Below are 13,256 nucleotides of genomic sequence, written 5' to 3' on the forward strand. Positions count from 1 at the left end.
CTGTGTGCTAGGCACTGCTCTAAATATTCATCTTTGTCTTACCATTTATCTAAAGTATACTTGAAGATAATCTGTTTATTCACCTACCTCATCTCTTGCCTCTTTTACATTTGCTCATTTAGTAAATACTTATTCTATGGCCATTTCAGTACTACCATAAGAGTCCTTTCACTCAATTTTAGAGAATGAAAACACCAGTCACAAGGCCACAGAAAAAAAACATCTCTAGCAACTAGATCTGCAGCAAATGGGTAACCCCCGAATTCCTTGTTGCCTAACTTCCTTCCTTCAGAATCACTCAAGAAACACCAAGAATAAATTCTATCTACATATCTTAGAAAAAAGGAAGGGGGGAGAGGGAAAGGGGAAAAATACAGAAGCTCCTATTTCTGCCACTGGATGTCATATGCAGGTTAGCAGAAAAACAAGGGGCATTAAATCAAAAGTGTTCCACAAATGAGTTTATTCACCTCTGAAGTAAGTTCTATAAGAACACAATGGAATTATTCTCAAGTATGTATCCCACACAGTATAGTCACTTTAGTGGACTATTAAAAAAAACAAAATAGTGCTTGCTTCGGCAGCACAAACTGGAACGATACGGAGATTAGCATGGCCCCTGCACAAGGAAGACACGTAAATTCGTGAAGCATTCCACATTAAAAAAACAAAAACAAAACAAAACACACACACACACACAGAGGCATTAAAAGAATCAAAGCTGTAAGTCACAAGTCAAGAAGGCTGTTTTGTTTCAAGTTACACCAGTGACTTATAGGGACTTTTGCTTCACAGTTTCCCCAAATGCAAAAAACAAAAACAAAAAAACTACAACAAAAACAACAACAACAAAAAACAGTGCTGAGAACAGCTCCATCAATCCATGTTATTTAAAGATAGTATAGTCACAATTTAAAGTAGTTTTGGCCTCAGAAGTTATCTAGCCAATTCCTTCATTTTTATTATAAAAGTAGTTACATGATTAGCCCTATAGCTAGTCTATAGCAGAGACGGATTAGGTATGACTTAGTTCTCCTGGCTAATACTACTCTCACTCCATCATTCTATGAAAGGATAACGAATAGCAGAATAAGGACAAATCAAGTTGACTACCACCCTGGCAACATCATTTGTGTATACTTAATAAATTCAAATAGGAAGCTACAACACAAAGCATTCCCTGATACCTAAAAAACAAAACCTACAAACACACAAGTAGTTCGGTATACACTGAAATCTTTATTAACAATTCCAAGAGGATGAAACTCCCCCAGAAGAAAAGTCACTGCAATCAAGATAATCCAAAATTCAAATAATTTCTTTAATGTCATTAAACCGAACATCTAGTTTATTTTTACCCAACCTTGATCTGAAACAGACTTTAGGAGGCTATCAAATAAAACATAAGTTAGCATATATTAGGCCAGAAATAAAAGCATGAAAATAAAACAAGAACAAGGAGAACAAAATGAAGCCAAGAATGAGGCTTAAAAAAAGGTACAAGACCTACAAGCTTGGCTCTAAACTTCCAAAAGCCAACAGGACAATAGAAACCTAGTGAACAACACAAATTATAGCATCCAGGTAATAGACACAGACTTAAAAACTTAAGAAAAAAAATCAGTCTTGGTTGTGTATCTTTCTCCCTGAGGTCCTTATAAAGAAAGCACTGTGTAATATAAAGATATATATAATATATATAAAACAACATATATTTCAGCAGTCCTAATGAAACATTTTATGGGATTCTTTTTTTTTTTTTTAAAGATTTTATTTATTTATTTGAGAGAGAGAGAGAGACAGAGAGAGCACAAGCAGGGGAAGGGGCAGAGGGAGAGGGAGAAGCAGACTCCCCTCTGAGCAAGGAACCCAATGCAGGACTGGATCACCAGGACCCTGGAATCATGACCTGAGCCGAAGGCAGATGCTTAACCAACTGAGCCACCCAGGTGCCCCTATGAAGGATTCTTTTTATAATGACCACCAAGATAAGCCTATAATAACAGTTAAGAAAAAACAGGGCGCCTGGGTGGCTCAGTTGGCTAAGCAACTGCCTTCGGCTCAGGTCATGATTCTGGAGTCCCAGGATCGAGTCCCACATCAGGCTCCCTGCTCAGCAGGGGGTCTGCTTCTCCCTCTGACCCTTCCCCTCTCATGCTCTCTGTCTCCCATTCTCTCTCTCAGATAAATAAATAAAAAATCTTTAAAAAAAAAAAAAAAACAGTTAAGGAAAAAAATATATATTTTTTTTAGAAAAGAGAAGTTTATATAACTAATGTCCAGGTACCCAAAACACTACTATCTAAGAACACATTTAAGAGAATATCTGGAAAAAAAAAAAAATTATTTTCTTAACAGCAAGTACTTACTATAGAAGTTTGTAAGTACAAGGGCAAAGAAAATGAAAACCAAATTTAGCAAAATGAGATTATCGGCCCAGGAATTCGTAACAAAATGGCAGAAAACTCTTAAAGGGAAAAGAGAGGGAGTAGTATAAAGGAAAACTAAAGTGGAAAGGAGAGAGTGTGCGCGCGCACACACACGCACATACTCAACAATTATACTGTGTACACAAGAGATAACTAAATGCTCTTATTTCTATTTCTACAGTTAAGAATTAAAAATTAAGGTGATTGCTGAAACATATACCTTCCTTGCCAGTTCGTCCCTCCATCAAGAAGATAATGTTTAAATTCCTGCTCCTTCCACAGTGATATTACTAAACAATGATACAGGTCAAACCCAGTATAGTGCAGAATTTCAAAAGTAATTAATGTACCAAGACAGGAAGATACATGAAACGTTTTAGGATGATTTTCCAAAAAGAGTTTAAAATAAAAAGGTATAACAACAGTTTTAAGCTAAATAAAATCAGTTACCCAAAACAATTAATCAAGAAAGGAAAGAACTTCTCTAAGATAACTCATCTGGAAATACAGAATTTACTAACTGTAAACTAAGCATAATATGATGATAAATATACAATTTGCCAAAAATTCAATAACATATAAAAGTCAATCATTCCACTACTGCTAGCATGTGCCTATGACTTACAACGGATCACTGTTTTTCCTCTTGGAGGTAGGAAAGAAGAAAAAACACAAATTCTTGGTGAAGGCTTGTTATTTTCACAGAACCATCCACTTGTAATTTAAGCCCCATCATTTAAAAACAATTCATTTCAACAGCTTCCTCTGCTAAATATCTTCATCATGGCTGCCTAGACTAAATCTAGCCAATTTTATCTCTGGCAGGAGTACTTCAGCAAAGGAGTGAAATATTAAGCTACCTTAGGGAAAAAAGTTGAAATTCACCAGCTGGGTCAAGCTCCTGAACAGTGAACTAACTTCTTATTCTAGGACTCAAGAATTATAAATGTGGTTAGGAGATTTGGGAAGAACTATTAAATCACAAAGAAAAGGCTTCTCAGCATCCAAACAACCACTTCCCCTGCCTCTTTTCTTCTTTTTTAATCAAAGTAATGCCTCCATTCTCACTGTCTGGCCAATTGCTGAAAACCTTTAATAAAATACTCAGAAGGTCAAAAACACCTGGCTAAATACCAGCCTTAGGAGTCAGTCTGGTGACCTTGCTCGACAAAAACTTTAAAGTACTTATGCTTTATTGGTGGTTTTAATTTAAATTTAATTATATCATAATGAGAAAAAGTATATTTACTTCACAGTACTTGTAGTGCCCCAATTTCCTTACTTTAATATGATCCTATACTTGGAGATTCAACTTCTTAAAGCATTGTTTAGCTGATTTAATTTCAAGAGGATTCAAATGATTCCAAAAAGTTTCCTAAAGTGATCCCTTAGCTGTCCTTACACTTTACAACCTTCCAATCAAGAAACCATTACGTGATAAGAATGCTCAGAACTAAGTAGTGAGTGAGTGGACTAAGCCTAAGCAGTCTTTTCAAATCACTAGATTATTCCACGAAACAAGAAAAGTTCTCATTTAGGTATTTTGATTTCACTGAATTGGAACAGTTCCCCACATTACCAAAACTTAGAAATGTTTTCAAAACAAAGTATCCTGAAAACAGTAAACTTATAGATTCTAATTTTTCTCAAATATACAAAAGAAGTACATGAAATTTAAAATGGATCAACTACAGTATTTGTTTCATGAAATTACTCTTAAAACACAAAATATTTAACATTAACCATGATTTTTTTAAAGCAGTGGCTTATGCAGTAAAGTCAGCAGGAAAATGCCACAAATATTTGCAAGCTGGGTTAAGTCACTAATCCATTTATTTATGTATTTATTTATTTTTTTTAAAGATTTTATTTATTTATTCATGAGAGACAGAGAGAGACAGAGACAGAGGCAGAGGGAGAAGCAGGCTCCCCGCGGAGCAGGGAGCCCGATGCGGGACTCGATCCCAGGACCCCGGGATCATGACCTGAGCCGAAGGCAGACGCTTAACCGACTGAGCCACCCAGGCGTCCCCAGTCACTAATCCATTTAAAGAAACATAACTACGTTACAGCAGTAGCAAGCCTCTGAAATAATATCTGCTTTAGATGTGAATACAGAAGTGGACTCTCGAGTACGGTAAGCTAACAACAACAAAAAAAATGAACTAGGTCTACAAGGAAGAAATTGAGCAAAATTATCCAGACTTTTTCCCTTGAAATAGAAACATAAGCTAAAATTGAGAAAAAAGGAGATTTACTTATGCTTAAAAAAAGCATGGCTGGGGGCGCCTGGGTGGCTCAGTCGGTTAAGCGGCTGCCTTCGGCTCAGGTCACGATCCCAGGGTCCTGGGATCGAGCCCCATGTCGGGCTCCTTGCTCAGTGGAGAGCCTGCTTCTCCCTCTCCCTCTGCCTGCTGCTCCCCCTGCTTGTGCTATCTCTCCGTGTCAAATAGATAAAATCTTAAAAAAAAAAAAAAAAAAAAGCATGGCTGTCTCAACAAAGTCTTCAGTGAAAACCTTAGTCACCTTTTTACTACAGGCAAGGAAAAACTAAATATTCCAACATAACCACCTATTTCAGGCTACTTTAGCAATCTAACCTTTGTAACATCGCTGGCCCAAAAAGGGAAATGAAAGAGGATCTACTAGTCAACTCTCCTGACCTTCTTTTCCAACATCTCGTGCTTCCCTCTCTCATAAGTCTAACACTTATAAGTAGATAAATGTAGATTGGTTTATTTTTAAGGAGATATACTATACTTCCTTGTTCATCTGTAAGGAGCCACTGGAGGAGGGAAGGACATGAGTAAAGCACCTCTGGATTCACCATGCCAATCTGGGGTGCCACCCAAAGCTTGTGTACAATTTTCCTCCAAACAACAGATTTGGAAAAACCAGAAAAAATTTATCCCAAGTATGTCAATAAATTAAACTTAGCTGAGAAAAAAATAAAATTCAAATCTGATAAAGACGGGCTCTTAATTTAGGAAGTAAATCAAGTTGTGAAAGTGGATTGTACTTAGAGGCAACCTATAAAATACTCTGAAGCATTTTCTGATTCTTAGTCCTTAAAATGTAAGGAAATCTCAGTTGTTAAAAGTGAAAACTGGGTACACACTCTGCTGAAAGTTTAACTAAAAGCAACTACAGAGGCACCCGGCTGGCTCAGTCAGTAGCACATGCAATTCCTGAACCCTGGATAGTGAGTTCAAGCCCCATGGTGGGGGTGGAGTTTACATTAAAAAAAATAATAATAAAAGCAACTATAAATTCCAGCGACATTAACAAAGTCAACTAAACTTCTGTCCCCACTTAACTAGAAATAAGAGAATCTGAAGTCAAGCCAGAGACTGACAAAAAGTATCCTACATACAGTTTCAAAAGAAATCTAACTTCATTCTGAAAGAAGTATATAGTTTTACAAATAGGATGTCTTCTGGGTTTTTTTCTTAATAAATAACATCTACAGCAACACAACACTATGCCAGAAATATCTTTCATTTCTTCACTAGCAAGTACATGCAACCACATACCTAAAATTAGAAAAAAAGACAAATGGAACATAGGCACCTATATACAAAGAATCCCATTCTCCCCATGATGGGAATTCACTAATTCTTTCTCCCTTGCCCTAGCATTTCTCAAGAGTGATATCATGCATGGGTTTTACTCACAGGGGTACATGGCGCTGCTCAGGATCAGCTCTGGTCAGTTCCTCCTCTTCGATATCGGACTCCCCTCCTGAGCTACTGTCGGTGACGTCTGAATCAAATGCTCGTTCACTGCACCTCAAGTTGGCTATACCACTGGCTGTAAATCTCTCCAATTCTTCTGAAATCGAATCGCTTTTCAGGAAATTGCTAAGTCCCTCTGAAGTGGTGGTCTCACTGGCAGCTTTTCTCAACGCAGCTTCAGCCTTTCGAGTCAGCATCAGCTGGCTCCGGGGCCTCAAGGATTCCAAGTTTGGCAGTTTGCTCAAAGTTTTCTCTAAAAACCCACCCAGCTGATGTTGTATGTGCCTCTCCACCTGCTTGGCTTGCACAACCTGTAAGCGCTTCTGTAACCTGCGGGCACGGCTCTCAATATCAGCCTGCCTCCGTAGTAAAGCTGTTATCCTTGTGTCAGAATCTAAAGCACTGAAAAGAATGGAAGACAGGGGAGGCTTTTTATCCTCTAACTTGACACCCCCCAAGTTAGAACTGGAGTCTGTGCCAGGTGATAATCTACTGCTTCCTTGAAGTGCCGGCTGTTCCATGGAATTTACAGAAGATTTGTTTGCAGTGCTATTATTGCTAAATATAGTTGTGTGTTCTACATCAAGGCTTCTATGTGGAAGAGTGCAATTGGTCATACCCCCCTTCGAGTCCCCAGATTCAGATGCCACCACTTCACCCCCCTGAAGAGAAGATGAAGTGAGAGCTCGTTTTCCTGCATTGAGGGGACTGGAATTGTCATGATCAGAATGTGTTGAACTTTTAGTCAATTTCTTAGCCAACCCATTTACAGGTGCTTGTGGCAGAGCTGTCTGACCACTCGTATTCATGGTTCTAAGATTTTCTAAGGAAAACTCCAAAACTGGCTGTCTCCCCAACAGCTCAGCTCGGAGTTCATAGGACTGAGATAAGAGAGGATGAGATTTAAGGACCGTCTGCTTGCTGAAGACACCTTGCAATTTCAACGACTCCTTTGAGGGCACAGATGTTACATCGGAGCAGAGATAAGATGCTACCAGTGGTTGCAGCTTTCCCAACTCTTCCTTGGTAGGATTATTTCGGAAGTCTAGACTGGGATCCTCTGCAGCAATGGCTTTTCTTTTGGTTCCGTTGGCAGCAATAAGGATGTTGGCGTTGCCGTTATTTTCGGCACTGCCAGGGGACAAAGTGGAGGATGGGGGAGCCAGTTTGAACCGGATATGGTGTGCTTCAGCTGCTGCGTCAGTGAGAGCGGGCGCCATCGCAGCCATTCAGCACAGAGAGACAGGAAGTCCAGCCTCTCCCGGTGCCGAGGCCAGCTCCACGGCCCCTTACTGCCTCCCCAGAGAACAGACTAAAAGAGAAAAAAGAAAAGGAAGTTAGAAATATATGCACATTAGAAAACAACTCACATGCTTTTAATACAAACACTGCTTGAGGCTATAATCCAAACTCTGCCTCCAGAAAGAAAAACACTAAGACTATTCTGGAAACCTGGATACTCAAAAAAGGGGGGTGGGGGGGGGTGACAATCCTTGCACAAAGAAAGAAGTCCACCCTTCTTTTTTGTCACTTGTTACCACAGACTGAAAATAGCCAAAACAGAAGTTCCGTTCTGAAAGAATCAGATTGTTAAAGTTAAATCATCTGCATAAAAAAAAAAACCACTATAAAACTTCTTGAAATTAGTGGATTTAAAGCAAATGTATTGGGATGCCTGGGTGCCTCAGTCAGTTGAGCATCTGACTCTTGATTTCAGCTCAGGTCATGATCACAGGGTCACGAGATCAAGCCCCACATCCTTCTCCTCTCCCTCTCCCTCTGCCCCTAACCCTGTTCAGGGCGCGCTCTCTCTCTCTAAAATAAGTAAGTCTTTAAAAATAAAACAAAGCAAATGTATCAAACCAAACACTTAGCAATTAAACAGAAAAGAATTAGTAAGACACGCCCCATTCCTACCAAAAAGCTTGTATGCTGAACAGGTCTGTGCATTTCTCTAGCCAGAAAATCCAGTGCACATCAGCATCTCACTTCTCTGACAGCTCACACCACCAACTTAACTGTATCACACCTGTTATTTTTGCTTCATCCAGTTTCTCTTTCACTGTCCTCAATACAGCCCACCTCTGAAACTGCCCAACACATTTCTTTTCCTTTACCCCAAAACTTTTTAAGTTTGTTTAATTAATCTCTACATCCAATGTGAGGCTCAAACTCATGACCCCAAGATCAAGAGTCGTATGCTCCTCCAACTGAGCCAGCCAGGCACCCCCTTTACCCGAAAACTTCTTGAAAGAATAATATAAATAGCTGCTTCTGCACTCTTCACTCATAATCTGGCTTCTAATCCTACCGCTCTGGCAAAGGGCACTAGTAATCTCATTATCAAATCCAATGGTCAAGTCTCAGTCCCCATTCTATGGGACTTCTCTGAAGCATTAGGTAGTGCTGACCACCTCATTCTTCTTGAAATGCTCCTTTCCCGATGTCCTTGACACCAAGGTCCCTTCTGCCCTCTTCTCTCTCAACTCACTTCCTTGGTAATAACCACCTAGTATAGTGAGGCCTCCTAACACTCAGAAAAACTTACTGAGCTTCACTAATTGACACTCCCACCCCCACGATCCTCAAGCTCCCTAAAACTCAAAACTCTCTTCTTCCAATACATTCTTCACCCTGTTTTATTATCTCAGTTAATGGCATTGCTTGCATTTAGTAGCCCAAGCTAAAAACCTTGGTCATTTGCCTCTTCTACATGACATTGGACTTATTTGGTCAGACAGCAAAAGGAAATTTATATAAAGAGCTAAGCCAATTATTTTTTAAATTGCTTTTTTTTTTAATTCCATTGTAGTTAACACAGTGTTTAGTTTCAGATGTACAATATAGTGATTCAGCAATTCCATACATCACTAAATGCTCATCACAAGTGCCCTCCTTAATCCCTATCAACTATTTACCCACCCTCCCACCCACCTCCCATCTGAAAACCATCAACTTGTTCTTTATAATTAGGAGTGTTTCTTGATTTGTCTCTTATTTTTTCCCCTTTGCTTAATTTGTCTTGTTTCTTAAATTCCACAGATGAGTGAAATCATATGGTATTTGTCTTTCTCTGATGGACTTATTTCGCTTAGGCATTATACTCCCTAGCTCTTACCCATGTTGTTGCAAATGGCAAGATTTCATTCATTTTTGTGGCTGAATAATATTCTATTGTATATATATATATATACCACATACATGAATGGACTTGACCCATTCTTCAGTCAATGAACACTTGGGCTGCTTCCATATCTTGGCTATTGCAAATAATGCTGCTATAAACATAGGGGCTAAGCCAGTTATTCTTAAAGCATGGCCTACAAACTTAGGAGCTCGAATTTCAGGGGTCCACAAGACCAAAGCTATTTTCATATTAATACTAAACTTTATTTGTCTCTTCTCACTGCATGGAAGTTTACATTGAGGGTGCAAAAACAAGGCTGAGCAAAACTGCAGGTACATTCACATAAATCAAGGCAGAGGCAACGAAATGTACTAACAGTCACTGGTCATTGTATGCTCTACTCATTTACAGTTTAAAAAAAAAAGTCCATTCCTTCTAACAATGTCTTTGATGAAATTATAAATCTTATTAAATCTCCAATCTTGAGTATGTACTTTTTTGAGTATACATTTTTAAATACTGTGTGATAAAAGGAAAAAGTACACATAAAGCAACTTCTGCTTCTTTAAGAAGTCTGGGAAAAACCATTATACAATTGATTTGCAAGCTGAACTGGAAGCATTTTTCACAGAACACTATTTTTACTTGGCAGAACAACTGACAAACTATGGTTATTCAGACTTGAGTAGTTAGGTATTTTCTCAAAAATGAACAAAGTGAACCTGTCATTTCAAGGAAAACCACTAATGTTTGTTGCCAATGATAAAATCTGAGTTTTCAAGCAAAAATAAGTATTTTGAAAACTTGTATCCACCACGAGCTCGAAAATTTTCCCAATACTTAAAAAACTTGTTTCCAATTAAATAGATTACTTCTAATATCAATGAATGTGAAATTTTTGATACCATATGTGTCAACATCTGGAAGATCTGCGTAACTCAGTGAATGACCGAATGACCAAATGACCAATGTATGCTGGAAACTGATGCATGGGTAAAAGCAAATGCAAGACAGACCAATGGATTTTATCTAACAGGATACAAAAAATTCACTGACTTAGTTTTTGCTTCCACAGTGCAACTAACCTTTATGAAACTACTACTTATCAACTATGTGTGTAAGTGTCAAAGAATACCCACATTTATCTAAAAAGGCTATTATACTATTCCTCTATTTTCCAACTCCTATCTGTGTGAGGCCAGATTTTCTTTATACGCTTTAACCAAAACAACCTATCACAACAGAATGTATGCTGAAGCAGATATGAGAACCTGTTTTCTACGAAGCCAGACATTAAAGAGTTTTGCAAAAACATAAAACAATACCATTCACTAAACCTTTCTGCTCTGGTAAAAAGTTATTTTTCATAATACATAATGGATTTTGTCATTTTAAAATGAATTAATAATTATTTTTAAAATTTCTCAAAGTTTCTAATACAGCAACTATTGATAACCCAAGAAAGTTCTTTGTGGTTCTCAACATTTTCTAAGAGTAAAAAAGGGCCTTGAAACCAAAAAATTTGTGTATCACTGAACTAACGCAACCTCCTCCCAGTCAAAAAAAAAAAGGGCAACTTCCAATTTGGTCAAACATTTTTCTCTCTAGATCAATACCAACACAGGAAAACAGGCCCTACAGGAATACATGAGGATTCTTTAAAGTATGACAATTCAAATTACTAATATTGAAATATTTAAGCAAATGACTGAGAAAACCATCCATACAAATACCAGTACACTTAAAAGTCAAATTTGTCTATTCCTCTATATAATTTGCCAAAAGTTTCTTGTTCTAAGATTGTAGTTTAATAAACGTCCTATGAAATAACTAGATCTTCTGGGGCTTACGGAGCTTTATCCTTATGGACTTTTCGGGCATATGGCATTCAATGTGTCACAAACTGTTCTATGTCCACTTTCCCTATTTGATTTTAAATTTAGTAATAATTCCTAATATAGTATAAACAGTTGTGCTACAGACCAAATGTCAAATGAACCAATGTTCACATTATTTGTTCAAAATACATTGAGTTAGTTTTATAACATGCAAAGGATTTTCTCCCAGGGGCGCCTGGGTGGCTCAGTCGTTAAGCGTCTGCCTTTGGCTCAGGTCGTGATCCCAGGGTCCTGGGCTCAAGCCCCGCATCGGGCTCCCTGTTCGGCGGGAAGCCTGCTTCTCCCTCTCCCACTCCCGCTGCTTGTGTTCCTGCTCTATCTCTGTCAGATAAATAAAAAATCTTTAAAAAAAAAAAAATTTTTTTAAAAAAAAGGATTTTCTCCCATAAACAAAAATCACTATCAGGTCTTTCCCATCAAGAATGTCTCCTCTTTTGAACTGACATCAATACATAGTTGATAATAGCAATGAAGAAAGGCGCGTTATCAGTATAAGATGAGAAATACAACATGTGAGAAGAGTAGCTGTGAGTAGTTGTAGTCTACTAACCCAGAGCTCTGCAGTAAGTCTCAGCCATGGCAGGAAACACCCCCGCCCCCCCTCCATGGGGACCCAGGCAAGGACACAGATGTTACATAGCTTACACAAAACTTACTCAGGAAAACCCAGGCTCACCCAGCACACATAAAACGGGTCATAATTAACATCACACCACAGAAGGTACTTAAGCAGTTGGTTTAGAATTATACAATTCCTTAAAGTTCACAACTTAAAAATCTTCTGGCTCAAATCCCAACTTTTTCAAGATTTCTCTGACCCTCTGAAAGTACATCTGTGAACTTGACATTAATCACGTACATCTCAAAGGCAAGAGTTTATTTTGTTTACACACGCTCTCCTTGGTCTCAATATCCCCACAGGATGCACACTGCAAAGAGTAGTTACTAAAACAATCACCTAAATAAGTAGGGAGGGTGAAAGGAGAGAAGGGGAAAGGCAACCTCTTCAGAAGGTATTCCATTCCTAACTCCTAAATCTTTATTTCTATATCAAAACAATACTGTTAAAAAAAAAAAAATTGAAATCTTCATCCTTTCCCTTTACTGACTGAAAATACTATGCTGAGATTCAATGTTACCCCCAAAGACACTCACTCTGTAAGTATGGGGAACAGGTCTGGCTTCACATTCTGGCTCTACCCTCATTTAAATTATTTATGTTGTTCCTCAATTTCCTCATCTGCAAATAACAGAGCCTACCACAAAAGGCTGCTTGATGATTAAATAAAATACTTACAATTACTTAGCCTAGTGCCTGATACAAACACCCATTATTTGCACTATTATTATAACCTATAGACAAAAAGCAAATATAAAAGGAATAAATTTCAGTAAGACTTCTTAATGCACAGGAAAAATATAAAGCAAATAGTTCCCTAAAACATCACTATACTTGAGGACCCATGCCCATAAAAATGGACATGGCAAATCTAGTTAGCACTCAATATTAGCTGTAACTGCTATAAACTACCAAAGCTTAGAACTTTTCTTTAATTTTTGCTATATGTTTAGATTTACTTTTTTGGGTGTGGGGGTAAAGACCACAAGTGAGGGGTGGAGGGGCAGAGGGAGAGAATCCTAAGCAGGCTCCATGCCCAGCACAAAGCCCAATGCGGGGCTTGATTTCACAACCCTGAGATCATGAGCCAAAATCAAGAGTTCGACACCTAACCAACTGAGCCACCTAGGCACCCCTAGATTTACTTTTAATACTTCATGATGTTACTTACAATAAAAAGAAAGCAAACCAAATGCCCGACAACTTGTTTAAAGTATGCAACAGCCATACAACGGAATACCATGCAACCATAAATAATAACAATGTAGAACTACATTTACTGACTTGAAAAAGTGCTTGCTCCACTGTTAAATGAAAAAACAGAAAGGTGTTACAAAAAACAAAACTCATACTATGGGCTCATTTTTGTCTAAAAAAAAGTAGGTGGTTAAGATTCTTTTGTCTTTTGTTTTCTAGCATATATATTGTCTCAACCATAAACATCTATTA

General features: G+C 38.1%; 1 protein-coding gene and 1 pseudogene across 5 annotated transcripts in view; one reads left to right on the forward strand and one right to left on the reverse strand.

Moving 5' to 3' along the window:
- The window catches only part of KANSL1 (KAT8 regulatory NSL complex subunit 1), a 179,392-nt gene that overhangs the window by 125,585 nt on the left and 40,551 nt on the right, over positions 1-13,256 (reverse strand). For all 5 annotated transcript variants that reach the window (XM_032429416.1, XM_032429417.1, XM_032429413.1 and 2 more), the window contains one exon: positions 6,104-7,475. In XM_032429416.1, the coding sequence (XP_032285307.1) occupies positions 6,104-7,392 (1,289 nt within the window). In that variant the 5' untranslated portion in view covers positions 7,393-7,475. The remainder of the gene's footprint in view (positions 1-6,103; positions 7,476-13,256) is intronic.
- On the forward strand, positions 569-664 carry LOC116648162 (annotated as a pseudogene).

The sequence above is a fragment of the Phoca vitulina genome, unplaced genomic scaffold (genome assembly GCF_004348235.1).
Source record: "Phoca vitulina isolate PV1807 unplaced genomic scaffold, GSC_HSeal_1.0 scaffold41, whole genome shotgun sequence".
Classification (NCBI taxonomy): Eukaryota; Metazoa; Chordata; class Mammalia; order Carnivora; family Phocidae; genus Phoca; species Phoca vitulina.